At 39.5% G+C, this 15370-nt stretch overlaps 1 protein-coding gene across 3 annotated transcripts; it reads left to right on the plus strand.

Annotated features, from left to right (window-relative positions):
- The first annotated feature begins 180 nt into the window (after positions 1 to 180).
- On the plus strand, positions 181 to 6572 carry prnprs3 (prion protein, related sequence 3). Of its 3 annotated transcripts, none has more exons than XM_077210058.1 (3): positions 181 to 291; positions 3216 to 3662; positions 3699 to 5935. In XM_077210058.1, the coding sequence occupies exons 2-3, from the start codon at positions 3218 to 3220 to the stop codon at positions 4907 to 4909; spliced, it is 1656 nt and encodes a 551-aa protein (XP_077066173.1). In that variant the 5' UTR covers positions 181 to 291; positions 3216 to 3217; the 3' UTR covers positions 4910 to 5935. The 3 variants fall into 3 exon arrangements, with proteins under 3 accessions (XP_077066173.1, XP_077066174.1, XP_077066172.1); XM_077210059.1 differs by having other exon boundaries at positions 3216 to 3626; XM_077210057.1 differs by having other exon boundaries at positions 3216 to 6572.
- Positions 6573 to 15370: the final 8798 nt, after the last annotated feature.

Genomic DNA, 15370 nt, shown 5'->3' on the forward strand with positions numbered 1-15370 from the left:
ATGGGAACAAAACGATGTACTACTAATGCTGTTTTCTTAAGCATTTATAAGGTTATGTTCAAGCTAAATGAGTAAATATATTAAGTAAACATGATTAAGCTCTACCGAGAATCCCCACGACAGTTCTGGTAAACTGTCAGATGAAGGATTATAATCAGTACGCATGCGCAGATGGCGGCAGCTAGTCATCTCGTGAGCGCGCACAGCAGTGGAAAGTTTCATCGTCATAACGGCGTCGCGCATCCCAGGGAAAACGTTCACCCAGGACAACGCTCTGAAATCAACACGAAGGTACGTTATTAAAACAGGTTTTGTTTTAGTGAAGACAGAGCTATTATGTTATAAACCAGTCACCGGTTTATTGGAACTACTCCTTTTGCATTATAATAACAGGTGCAGTTTACGGTCACACGCCTATTATAGGTCCGCTATTTAAAGCATTTGTGAATTTACGCGCGACCAGAGGCCTGATTTTGTTTACATGTTTTATAAATCGGCGTATCGACTTCAAATATTTACATATTATATTCAACACATCGATACATATTATATCCATCGACCGTGAACGATTAAATAATGTTGTATAAAAGGAAAATAAAATAAACTGCGTGTTGTTGTTATTGGATCATTTAGTTTGATATATTCCGATGTATCAAATATGAGTAACGTTATTTGGATGAATTTTGTTCTGCTCATCCTGACGTAAAGCCACGAATAGGTGTTGAAAATGGCCTCCATACAGCGAGAGACACACACACTCACTCATAGAGATTCGCAGACCGATACACACTCACCCTTATCATTGCTGTAAATACTTTTGTCGGTAGGCATGTAAAGTTACTAAGATACTCATATGAGCATGATGGGTTGTTAAACTAGACAATTATAGTGAAATAATATATTGTTACGTCATACATTTGTTGACAAATCTGAGCACATTAGGTGGCAAGTCACGTTTTTTACTCGTTACTATTTGTCAAATGTTGCACCAAAATATAACGTCTTTACTCAAAAAAAAACTAAATTTCCACCGTTATTGATCTGAAGAAAGAAAAGAAAGGAAAAAAAATATATACAGTTCATGTTTACCTTATTAATGTTACACTATATGGGGCAAACTCACAAAGGGCAATGGGCATTTAAAATGTTAAATAAAAAATATAAAAGGCAGGCAACACATTTTAAAATCATTCTATACAAATTCTATACATTTCTAACATATTGTTAAAACTTGCCCCACCTTGCGTGTGTTTTTAATGTGTTCATTTGCTACCCTAAAACTATTATAAAAATCTGATGATGCTGGAATTTTAGTTTGGAAGCTACATAAATTATCCTATTTTGAGATAATTTGGAAACTGGATGTTTGAAGTCACCATGCTAAACAAAATCTTAATTGTGTAATTGGGCGTTTGACTTGGGCTATAGGTACTGAGATACAGTCCCAGTAGCCACAGTTTCTTTTATATGGAGCTACTTTGACACTTTTAAACTCTTAAATCTGAAGTGTCAGTATCTTAAAGTTAATTTCAATGTTAATTAGGAAAGGTTTGTTTTTTATGATTGAATTCTTGCTTTACTTGCTTGTAAAGCATAATCATCGTCTGTCACTGTGGGCTCCAGCTTTCATTTTCCTTCTGCAGATTCCAAAGCTTTAAATATTGTCTTACATACATATATTTCTTGCTATTTAGTGAGTGTGTATTAGGGCTGCACGATTTGGGGAAAATGTCATATTGCTATTATTGAGGTCAATATTGCGATTTAGATATAATAAACAAATGGTATCATGAGTCAACTTGCTTGGTTCTCAAGGAAAATACACACACAGATTACTGATAATGCTGAAATGTGTATTTCTCAACTCAAACTAGCAACAACTAAATGCAGTGTTTTCAAATTAAAATAATTTAAAAATAAAATAAATAACATATTTGCATTACTGCAAACTTGTTATAGTCTCAATAGTACAGCTAAATAAAATAAATAGAACAATAAAATAAGATATTTTGAACATTCTGTCCAAACAAACAGGGACATTTAACCAGGATGTAACATAAGCTTTGTATAAATCCTTTAAAAAGCACACTGGATATAAATGTGTGGTTCACACTCAATCAAACCAGTAAAACTGTTGTTGGTCATTTTAAAAAACAAAAACAAAGCAACAACTGGTACTTCCAAATCCTCTTTCGGTAGCTAATACCTTATTTTACAGTGTCCTTGTTGCATATGTTACATGTACTTACTATAGTAATAACAGTAAATTATGCATAATTACATGCAATTAACCCTCAACCAAATCCTAATCCTACCCTATCCCCTATTGTAAGTACATGTAGTTGCTTAATATTACTCAGTACTTAAATATATTAATTACACTGTAACAATGACACCTTAAAATAAAGTGTAACCCCTCTTTCTAAAAAGCTCTAATTATCACTTGAGAGGTGAACCACTAGAAAGTGCTCTAGGCATGTTTTCCTTGATTGCTTTTCCCTGAAGAGAAATGCGTTGTTGAAAACAAAAGTAAGTGACGCACGTTTGTTGCATTTTACCTTGAAATAAGAGTTCTGTGTCTTACATTAATAATTTATATCTCATCGACCCGCGACCCACCTGAAATTAATTTGTTATTTTTTATAACTTGGCCCTTCTGAATCGCAGATTATCTGCAGTATAACGCGATCACAGTCAAAGTCACAACATGACCATACATGCCACATGTGCCACTGCCTATTCTGAAACTGACTGGTCTTCTTTTTATTAGCGATTTAGAAAATGAGCAAACAGCTCTCAGAGAGAACGGGTTGTTATGCCCACACATGCATTTATTTATTTCATAAAATCGCAGCATTTTGCGTCATAGCCCATAATCGCACAGGCTTGACATCGTGATTGCGATATGATTAATTGTGCATCACTAGTGTGTATATACTTACTACAAGATTTTGATACTACCATCGTAGGAACGAGCCAATCCTCTTTACAAGTATGACGCTGTTTGAAATGCTAGTTCATAGATACACTCATTTGAGATTCCATTTGAATTTCTGTTATTGACTCTGTATCAAGTGCAACTTGAATATTAATAATTACATTATCAGACCATTAAGTATAACCAGTCATGTATGTAAATGTGACATACCAAAATTGACAACTTTGAAAATGATCTCTGATTGTTTTCATTGAAGCTCTCTCTCTTTTTTCCACAGAGATGGGTCGCCTAACAGTACTGTTTCTTTGCCTGGCTCTTGTGGTGTCTGTTTTGGCCAAACGAAGCGGGGGTGGTAAAGGCGGATTTAGCTTGGGCAAGATTGGCTCAAACAAAGGTGGAAGCAGCACAGGAAGCAAAGGTGGCAGCAGCAAAGGTGGCAGCAGCAGCAATAAAGGCACCTCACATGGGACACACTCGGCCCCTGGAAACTATCCTCGCCAACCTCAAGTACCAAACCAGAATCCACCCCCCTATCCCGGTACTGGAGGCGGGTACCCGAGCCAGGGCAGATATCCACCAGCTGGCTCTAATCCAGGTCAAGGAAACCCTAACCAAGGTAGATACCCAGCCCAAGGTGGCTACCCAGCCCAAGGTGGCTACCCAGCCCAAGGTGGCTACCCAGCCCAAGGTGGCTACCCCGCCCAAGGTGGCTACCCAGCCCAAGGTAGAAACCCTGCCCAAGGTGGTTATCCAGCCCAAGGTGGTTACCCAGCCCAAGGTAGAAACCCTGCCCAAGGTGGCTATCCTGCGCAAGGTGGTTACCCAGCCCAAGGTGGTTACCCAGCACAGGGTGGCTATCCAGGGGGAGCAGGTTTCAACAGGTATCCTGGACAAGCCGGAGGAAACCCCTATCCAGCTGGAGGCTCTTATCCAGGTTATCCAGTCCGAGGAGGTTCCAGCCCTAACCAGTTTGGGGGAGGTGTTGCAGGTGCAGGGGCAGGTGGAGCGGCACAGTATCCTTACTGGAACCCCAACAACAAAATAATGAGCCCAGGCTATGGGGGCAATTACGGTGGCTATGGGCAAGGGGGCAGATCACCTTTTGCCCAGTCAGTGCAGAGCATGGGAATGGCCCCTAATAGCAATTCAAGGGGATTTGGCAAGCAGGCGATTATGGCTGCTGGGGTAGGGGCTGTGGCCGGTATGGCTCTGGGATATGGCCTTGGAAGTTTCCCTCGTCCCCGCTTCAATTTCCACAATCCACAGGAGGAATACTACTACAATAACTACATGTACAAACGTTATGGCCAAACTCCCCCCGAAAGTAACATGAATGGAAACCCTAACCTTAACTCCCAAGGCGGAAAGCCAGGTGAAGCAGGATCTACCTCTGTGGTACAAGGAAATGGTAACCCTTATGACATCTTCCAGAATCCTCCACCAGAGTCCTATGAGAAGTACATGGACAAGTGTATTAAGAGGACTGACTTGCTTCGAGAGAAACCGGAAGAAAGACCAAGGAGATCCATTGACCTCTTTGAGGCTCAAGCAGCAGAAGTAGAAGATGATCCTAACGGCACTCAAGAAAATGCCACAAGCAACAACAGCACTGCTGAAAGAGCCAGTACAGATGCCCCTTCATTTATAGTCTCAAACCCAGACGAAATATCCAGTCAACCTCAAAAGCAGACCCAGGAAGGAGAAGCAGGAGCCAGTGATGATGACGGCGACACTGTTAGCATTATGGAGATTGGCTATCCTGTACTAATTGAGCAAATGAAAGCACGACGATGTGTCGAGCTGTACATGGTCTATGCGGAACAGCATGCAGAAAAACAGGTGCAGGATCGCAGTGGCTTGGATACTAAATCCAACCCCAGTAATGGTGATTTACCTGGACCCCATGGCCATGGAGTCATGCTACTCGCTACTAGCATTCTGTCTCTTATCTTCAGTTGTCTGCTACACTGACATTGTAGAAAAGGATAAACCCCATAAAGCCATTGAGTCAGACTGAGAAATGGACCGCTCACACCTATCACATATAATCTGAGGAATTTGTCTTGGGTGTTGTTGAGACTTAAGACAAGGTATTTTCAAAGGACTATTTGAAGATTTGACAGAAAGTACTTTCCCTTCACACAACGACTCCTTGATAGTTACTCCACTACATTGCAACATGAGCCACCTAACAGTTTGACATTTTTTAGTAGTTTCCGGCAGTTTTTCTACACCATTCACCTTCCATCACTGCCTCCTTCTCGCATGTGGTTTGATGAACACTAACTTCTCTTCCAAGACAGCATACTGCATGAACACTTTACTATCTCCAGTTTAAACGTTGTGCACGGCATTGACATTTGAGTCATTGTTTTCTTCTAGCAACTGCTATTACAACAAACCATGATTATTTTTAAGACATGAAATGGTGGCTTCCAGTTCTGTCCTTATGATGGCACTTCTACTTGCGTAGTTGAAATTGAAATTTGTTGTATTTTTATTTTGATTGTTTAGACTGTTAACTAACGGATTAACATTCTACTGATGTACTTATTTATTTTAAAGTAATATTATGAACATTTAAGTGTCTTTTCAAAGTCCTCCACTGTTGGTTTTGTTATTTTTACTTCTCCGGGGCCGTTCATACAGAGCATTATTTTGCGTTCTACTCAATTGTTTTTCTATATAAACATCCACCACACAAACATCTTTGACCAATGAATCTTTTGCAGTAAAAATACTGTGTTTTTATATTGCCGTATCAAGCTGAAGGACATTAAGCTTTTAAACATTTTGTGTGAATGGCTCCTTAGTGAATGTTTATGTAATCATAGCTTTTTGGTTTCAACTAGATATGGATGATAATACTCCTGTCCTGTGTGTCAGTTTCATCCATATCAGATGTAATATGACAGAAACACTCATGCAGCTCATCCACTGCTCACTGAGATAAAACAGTATTTTATATTAAGTTGAAAATATGAAAATCTTTATCAGTATCTTGGTGCCGAGGTTTCTCTGAACATTACTGCTGAAAATTCAGTTAGATTATCAACCCAACTTCATTTATCTAGAGCAGGGGTTCTCAACCATGTTCTTGGACCCCTCCCCACACACACACACATTTTGAATCTCTCCTTTGTCTGCCACCTATTTCAGATCTTGAAGTCCATATGAATGAGTTGATGACCTGAATTGGGTGTGTTTGATTAAGGAGACGATGCAAAATGTGCAGTGTTTGGGTGGATGGGAACCCCTGATCAAGACAGTAGCACCTCAATGCAGTACATGAGATCCACGGGGAGGAGTCGGATCAAGATCCAAGGGGTGGAGATGGATAGGATTAGGGGTGGGTTTAGGGATCAGGGGGCAGAGATGGGTAGGTTTAGGTATATGTAAGGTGGGAGGAGTTGGATCTGGATCCGACTCCTCCCCGTGGATTTCATGTTCTGCAGTGAGGACCATCTCGATCAAGAGGGACTGTGGCAACCGATGGATAATCAACAGAATGCAATGCTTAATGCCTTATTGTTACTCAGCTGCATATGTAATGTTATGCTTTTGAGATGTTGTGAATGTTGAAAATGTGTATAATGTTACCGTCACTGGAATTAAAGTGATTAAATGCACCTTAGTTGGGTGTCTGCCTATTTTCATTTGATATTTTTTGAAAAAGTCATCTAATAGGACCTAATAGCCCTCTTCTTTGAAAACCCTGAACAAAACTATGCCAAGTAAAACAAAAATAACCCACTTAGAATGAGGCTAAACATAGTTTTAACATTTAATTGGGCCTAGTGTTTGTTCTATGTCAGTTCATGATAATGTTTTGTTTACAGACATCACTTGATGTCAAATGTAGAATCTGGTCCCTGAAGCAAAACCCGTTGAGAACAAAATGTCTATTATGGTTTCAGGTAAGAAAAATGTTCACCTGTGCTCAGTGTGTTGTGATAGTTGGTCATGGAGGAGTCCTTTTGTTGTTGTTTTTCCCCCTTTGATATTAGTTGAAGTGTACCTGATTTCCTCAAGTTGACATATCCTCGCCAACCTCAAGTACCAAACCAGAATCCACCCCCCTATCCTGGTACTGGAGGCGGGTACCCTAGCCAGGGCAGATATCCACCAGCTGGCTCTAATCCAGGTCAAGGAAACCCTAACCAAGGTAGATACCCAGCCCAAGGTGGCTACCCAGCCCAAGCTGGCTACCCAGCCCAAGGTGGTTACCCAGCCCAAGGTAGAAACCCAGCCCAAGGTGGTTACCCAGCCCAAGGTAGAAACCCTGCCCAAGGTGGCTATCCTGCGCAAGGTGGTTACCCAGCCCAAGGTGGTTACCCAGCACAGGGTGGCTATCCAGGGGGAGCAGGTTTCAACAGGTATCCTGGACAAGCCGGAGGAAACCCCTATCCAGCTGGAGGCTCTTATCCAGGTTATCCAGTCCGAGGAGGTTCCAGCCCTAACCAGTTTGGGGGAGGTGTTGCAGGTGCAGGGGCAGGTGGAGCGGCACAGTATCCTTACTGGAACCCCAACAACAAAATAATGAGCCCAGGCTATGGGGGCAACTACGGTGGCTATGGGCAAGGGGGCAGATCACCTTTTGCCCAGTCAGTGCAGAGCATGGGAATGGCCCCTAATAGCAATTCAAGGGGATTTGGCAAGCAGGCGATTATGGCTGCTGGGGTAGGGGCTGTGGCCGGTATGGCTCTGGGATATGGCCTTGGAAGTTTAAAGTGATTAAATGCACCTTAGTTGCGTGTCTGCCTATTTTCATTTGATATTTTTTGAAAAAGTCATCTAATAGGACCTAATAGCCCTCTTATTTGAAAACCCTGAACAAAACTATGCCAAGTAAAACAAAAAAAACCCACTTAGAATGAGGCTAAACATAGTTTTAACATTTAATTGGGCCTAGTGTTTGTTCTATGTCAGTTCATGTTAATGTTTTGTTTACAGACATCACTTGATGTCAAATGTAGAATCTGGTCCCTGAAGCAAAACCCATTGAGAACAAAATGTCTATTATGGTTTCAGGTAAGCAAAATGTTCATCTGTGTTCAGTGTGTTGTGATAGTTAGTCTTGGAGGAGTCCTTTTGTTGTTGTTTTTCCCCCTTTGATATTAGTTGAAGTGTACCTGATTTCCTCAAGTTGACATATGCACCCATTCGTAAAGAGACTGGCTAACTAATTAAAAGCTTAAATGCACCCAAAGTGGATAAGCATAAGCCCTGTGTGATTATAAGACTATTAGGAGTGACGAAATCCAAATACAGGGCTAGTAGCCCAAATCTGTAGCCCAACAGAGGATCACAAGAGATAAAAATCCCGTTTGGAGATCATTACTGTGGTTAATCAGGCAGATACACAAATATAGATCACAATATGTTTTTGTTAATGATGCAATTTGAGAGCAGACAAACAATTTAGGAACATCTTGACAGGCTTTTCCTTCTGCAAGATGCCATTGATATGATCGCTCAAAAGGGGTCAAAGTGCATTTTGAGTTTTTATGTAGTGTGCCGAACTGGATAAAGATGGTTACTGCAACATGCCATCACAGCAAAGAAGGTATTAGCAATGCAAATAATAAAAAAACACATGCCAAAAAGAGGACACTGGAAGAATCTAAAGATTCTCACCTAACAAGAGATTGGGTATATATACGCACATTTATCTAACTCAACTGAAAATTATCACGTGAAATCAAAGGATTAGGTGACCATTGTTGGTTCAAATTGGTTAAAGGTCATAATATCCAAGATAAAGTATTCATGTTGTTCTACTACTGGTCCACTGCGCTGCCATAATAAACTTGAATCATCCATCCATCCATTTTCCAAACCGCTGGTCCAATGATGCTACAGCGCAATATCATACAGGTATAATTCCTTTTTAATTGATTATTAAATGTTTAATTAAAGTTTGTACATGCTAGTTTCCATGACAGAGCTCAAGATAAATCTTTTCATCTTGCTACAAGAGCTGCCAGTTTGCAAATTTTCAAATGATTATTAAATGACTTATGATTATTAAATTACTGCTGTTGACGACCGGCAATCAAGTTATTCTACTGGACTTTTTGAATATCAATTGTCTGAATAAAAACAAGGTTTACAATCTGTCTAAATATGTTCACTATGGTCCATTTCGGTACTAAAGAGTATAAATATAAAATCGGATCTCTAGCCCTGTTTCCACTGGAACTACCTGGAACAATTTGTCACAGGAACTTTCCCCCCCCAGTACTGTTGTTGTCTGCGTTTCCATCGCGGTTTAAAGTACCATGAAGTTCAGGCAAATTAGTCCAGTGACGTAGGACTGTGCGCAACTTTTCAGGTCCCGCTGGATTTCGTCCTCTGCATATAATCTTAAGTCAGCATGAACATCGTCATAGGTCCATCGGTTCTATTTTTTAAACTCCATTGTTGATTCGAATTGCAAACAACTGCCTGCATCGCAACTATGAAGGTAAATTGGTAGCAAAACTCGGGAACACGTAGATGTGAATTTGACAACTTGTACAATAAATATTCGTACGTGTACGCTAAAATGTACACTCACAGCTTCAATGTGAAAACTTGTAAAATAAAAATCTGAACTTGAATGCTAAGATTTGCACTCGCAGACAATAGTCACAAACCTGTAGTCTGAATTTGAAGCTGCAGACAAGCAGTCAAAAATTTGTAAAATGCCATTCACAAAAATACAATGACAGACACTAACTTGTAGCCTACCATATATTTGCACGTATTCTTACATTCACACTCGCAGTAGGCCTACAACCTCAAGTAGGAACTTGCAACTTCTCAAATCTGTCACTGCAATTTCAAATTTCGCGCCTTGACTTTTGCTACTCTTTTCGCGATTTTTTAGATTCAAAACTAACTTGTGCACTTGCAACTCAGTGGCGGCGAGAGAGGAAGGGGGGCGGGAGTGGGGGTGTTCAAAGGAGCCGTTTTATTGGTTGGCGCCTAGCCAATAAAATGGGACTTCTGTTATATGTGATGATATCACGAAACCCGCTTCTCGGAGACGATCTGAATATGATCTGAAACGCTAAAGGTGTTGTTGTGAGGTGTATAGGGCGGGCTATGCATGTACAAATCTTTTGTATATTTAATGTTGCATTAAAAAAATAAAGATCTGAAATGCTAACATAGCTTAATGCATTAAGCTGATATTAAAAGAAATAAATGATATTATCAAACTCAGTAAACAACCCCATACTAATAATGCAGGCTATGTACAGAAAAGCAGATCAACACAGAATATGAGCACAATGCATTAAAGACAGTGGTTTGAAAAGGTCAAACTCAGGAAACACCATGCCTACTAATTAAAAAGTAATTTGCATGCGTTTAATTGTACGATAAGCATTTCCCTCCCATAGAAAATCAAGAAAACGCTTCATGAGGCTTAATGGACCAACCGTTATAAAAACAAACACACACAATTTGTTATTATAAATAAAACTGCAGGCAGCAGGTTTATTTGCACTTAACACATATTTGCTTTCTTTCGTCATATTCTGGGCTCATTGGCTTTTCTGTAGCCTACAAGGCTATGCTTAATTAGTATGGTGTTGTTAAGTGAGTTTGATAATATCATTTATTACTTTTAATAACGGTCCATCACAAACGGGTTTCGTGACATCTTCACAAATAACAGAAGTCCCATTTCATTGGCTAGGCGCCAACCAATAAAACGGCTCCTTTGATCACCCCCGCTCCCGCCCCCCTTCCTCTCTCGCCGCCACTGAGTTGCAAGTGCACAAGTTAGTTTTGCACCTAATATATCGCGAAAAGAGTAGCAAAAGTCAAGGCGCGAAATTTGAACTTGCAGTGACAGATTTGAGAAGTTGCAAGTGCCAATTTGAGGCTTTACTGCGAATTTAAATCTTGGAAGAAGTGAAATTTGTATTACAAATTTGTGTCTGTCATTGTATCTTTGTGAATGGCATTTTACACATTTGTGACTGCTTGTCTGCAGCTTCAAATTAAGAATACAGGTTTGTGACTATTGTCTGCAAGTGCAAATCTCAGCGTTCAAGTTCACATTTTTATTTTACAGGTTTTCGGAGCTGTGAGTGTAAATGTTCGCGTACAAGTACGAATATATAATTGTATAAGTTCTCAAATTGACATCTACGTGCTCTCGAGTTTTGCTACTAATTTACCTTCATACGCAACAGACCGCAAAAAAATGGTGAATGAAATAAAATGCAGCATGGAGTCAACCAATAAAAATGCTGTGTAAACTCAACCAATCAGCATGTTCAGTGCCCAAGTCCCGTCCCCAAAAGTTCCTGAACTTTGAAAAATTACTAGGCTACTTCGCGAGCAGGGACTTTCTGAGGGGGAAATTTTTACCTGGAACTTCATGGGACACTTCAAGGGACTTGAACCCTTGTTCCTGCAGTCAAAACACACAGAGTACCACCTCAAAGTCCCTTCTTCCTGGGGATAGTTCCTGTGGTGGAAACACGGTTTCTGTAAGATATAAGAACACATTTGAACCGCTTTAAAACTTTTTTAAATTATATTTGTATCATTAGTTATTTGATTAATTTAAAACCCAATGCTTACATTTAAAAGGGTAATCCAGCAATTTCTCTTAAAAAAACCTGTCATCACCGGCACGCAATGAATTCTGGGGTAGGCAAAGCTGCAAAGGATCTATCTGTTGTTTCCTTTATTGACCAGGAAAACGAAGGACGCATTTTGAGGCTGTATTTGAAGCAGCCTTCGTATTGGGACAGCCTTCATCATGCCGCTGTGATGCAGTCGGCCTTTGACTTCAAATTCCATCCCTTTTCCAATGCACCTTTAAATGAATCCTTAGCACTTTGATTAGCTGGTAGCTGTTGTTTGAGTGATTAGTAATAGCATTTAGGTTTAGATGATTGGCTCAAAACAAAACAATTGAATTGAGCAAAGATGGGATGGTGTACATTTTGCATAGGCCTACTTCAAATTGCATACTTCCGGATAAAGTTGTAGCAAAATGTAAACTGCAACCAATGTTAATTATTATTGCTGAGGGACATTACCTAAACACACTGTATGAATTTTGCATATGAATAAAAATGTTGACACATCTATGCAAGGCCATCGGATCTCTTTCAGAGAGAATTGAAAGTTTTAGATTTGAGAAAAACACCAGTGCAATTTAGATGCATCTCATTCAGCATGCTACAATAAATTCTAATCATCAGATTCTTACGCTCCAATTAACATTTCAAAGTAAAATCTTAGCATGTTGTTTTGATGATCATCTGTCCCAGGAGAGACCTAAAGATACCTTCGTTCTTGCGCGCGTTTTTAAAAGCGTGCACTCGTGTGCGCCCTCGTGCATTCGTATAGGCCTACATGTCAGCATGGCAATGGCTCTATTCTTTATCTTACAGCTGTGTATTTACAAATAAGCCTACTCTCACTCATGAATATTTCTCAGAGCAATGTGGGTCTTGGCACCGTGCTGCCTCTTACTAGTTTCGAGAACGTGCTTTTGTTTCTCTTCAATGTTATTCTCGCCACCGCGATCATTTTCCTCAACGTGTCCGTGTTTCTCTCCATCATGATGAACAGATCCCTGCGCAGAGAGAACCGCTTCATGTACATGCTCAGCACGAGTCTCAGTGACATCTGCTCGGGCGTCTCCTATTATTATGCAGGAGTTATGGATGTACGCGATTATTTTGAATCCCCGACACGCACTTTTTATATCGTTCCCACTTTCCTGGGTCTGTCCTATATGGCGATTCTGGCCGCTCAGGCGGACCGGTACCACGCGGTCTCCGCGCCTTTCAAATACTCGCAGCGCATGACCCGAAACAGAACATTACTGGTGATTCTGGCCTACTGGCTTTATGCTTTTTTGATTGTGGCTGTTAATAATCTGGTGACTTTGGGGGTCGCTAGGAGAGTGACGAGTTTTGGTACTTTTGTGGCGAACATTTTCACCGTCGTTATCATGATTGGCTTGAACTTAAAGCTGTTTTTCATCGCTAGATTTCAGCTAGAACGCGAACCGGCGAGCGCGGAACGGGACAACAAGCGCGCGTCCATTTACCTCATCATAATAGTGGCTATATGTTTTTTGATCGCATGGTTGCCAATTTTTCTTCATGTTATTGCGTGTAACTTCGCGGGGTCTACGTGCTACACGTTCAGAAATGAGGGTTCAGACCCTCTGCGCATTCTGCCCCGGGTGAATGCAGTTCTGACTCCCTTGTTGTATATCAGGGGCTGTTCTGCACTAAGGAGCACCCTACTAAGTAAAGTGTGGAGAACAGCATGCTGCAAAAGAAAAGGGTAAACTCTCCCAAGTTCTCTCCGCACACACTGAAATATGAATGTAATTAACCAGACCTTCTCTGAGACATTTTTTTTTAATCAACTCACGTAGTGATGGTTTATTTTTTAAATTCAAAACAAAATAGGCTGGCTAATTATGTCAAATGTTTTTTCTTATTATTAAATTATGTATTTTATATATTAACTCTAATAGGCTGTATTTTCCAAAAGTGCCTTTATGAATTGATCATTTTAAGTATTCTCTAGTCTATATTAAATAGTATGTTTATAACATTTATAAATATTAAAAATATTAATATTGCCTTTCTGGCAGAGCCGTGGCTAGTTAGGCATATATGCAGGCCTTTGTCACACATTAAAAGGACACTGAATATCTTTGAAGCACTTTGGCCTTTAAAGCTTTTCTTTCCCTTTTTTTCCAGTGTGAACCCTCTGTGAATGAAGCTCTCATCTTCAAGATGTGATCTTACAAGCCAAAGCAAGAAAGGAAAAGTTTAAAAGATCAAGTGCCATGTGAAAATCAAATCTCACTTTACATTTGCTTCTGTTATCTGGTTTCTGGAAAACCCAAAAACTCACATTTGTTATATCACAAGATATCTCAAATATCACAGATGCTGGCTTTATGGAAACCTCGAAATTGTCAATAATTTTGAGTATCTGTTATGCCTCCTTCTCCACATGGCATGAACATGCAATATTCTACATGAGATAGAAATAAAAATATATTTTACATGCATCTTTGCTAGATTTAATTGTCTGAAAAATGTAACTCTTACTGCTATCAGAATAATTTATCAATAAATTCCACATGGCCTTGTGGTTCATAGATCATATTATGACTTGAATGTTTCAAAGTTTATTCCAGTCATCTTGACTTTAAAGAAAGAAAATTAACCCAAAACATAATTCAGACATATTGTGTGCAACGTGTAAGTCTTTTTCATTGTGTGTGTGTGATTTATAGTTTCACTGAATGTTTTAAATGATTAATATCTAACTGTCCCGTTAAATACAGTATTTTTGTCATTTAATCACATGATTCCGTGTTAATATAAATCATATGAAAAATCTTATAATCTCATATGGGAAAATATCTCCCTTTTTACTACTTCCGCTCCACAGAACGCGCGTTTCGTCTCGAGCAGCGCGCGCACAGGAGACGACAGAGGATAGCGCGACATTTCTGAGGTAATGTTTATATCACGACAAATTATATCACCGTTTTATGAAAATAATATATTAGTGATATTTTTCGTAATTAAAGTAAAGGTTAACTAAAATAGGTTTGAAAGAAAAACAACGAAGAGAGCTAGTAGGCCTAATGTTCCAGTTTTCTGAAAAGTCTACGATCACGACACGTAATACTAATTAACGCTATGGATTTGATTCATTTTTTATTTTGATTAAATATTAATATTATTTAAGCATTTTTGTAGCAAAATGTGTTTGAGATAGCCTATTTGGTTAATATGCAATATTTAATATCAAGGCTTTCGGTGCATGGCACTTTAACCTTATTTTTAAAAACAAACAAAAAAGGCCCACCACCTGTCTCCTTTTTTCACCCAGCCCATTTGCATTCTTGGGATATTTACATGGCAAACATCACATATGAAAACACACAAAAGCTTTGAAAAGATACTTAAGCTGCACAAATATTCAATCATCTCCATTGTTGTTTTTAGACTTTTTGCTGGCGTACACCCATGAAAATAAGAAAAAGCATTCACCTGTGCTTAATGTAAAGTGATGGTCTTATTCTCGTAGGGGGAGTGTTTTCTGCCACCTGTTTTTCACATAGCTATCTATTCAGTGCACTTGATTTCCCCTTCACTCATTCATAAGAGATTGGATAACTAATTAGCAGCTTAATTATACCTACAGCAGAGTCCTGTGTGGCCGTAAAGCTGTAAGGATTGTCATTCGATGATTAAACATGTCAAAATACACACTTAAGTCGGGATCCTGTCAGAAGCATTTATTTTCACCTGGGTGTTTTGGGACATAAATAAACACATGGGAAGGTGACTTTTGTTTAACAGATTATCAAGGGACATCTTTATCATTACTATGGTTAACCAGGCAGAGCAAATGCACAGTGACTGATCATAACAT

Source organism: Siphateles boraxobius, unplaced genomic scaffold (genome assembly GCF_051911475.1).
Source record: "Siphateles boraxobius isolate OS27281-9 unplaced genomic scaffold, OSU_SipBor_1 65, whole genome shotgun sequence".
Taxonomy (NCBI): domain Eukaryota; kingdom Metazoa; phylum Chordata; class Actinopteri; order Cypriniformes; family Leuciscidae; genus Siphateles; species Siphateles boraxobius.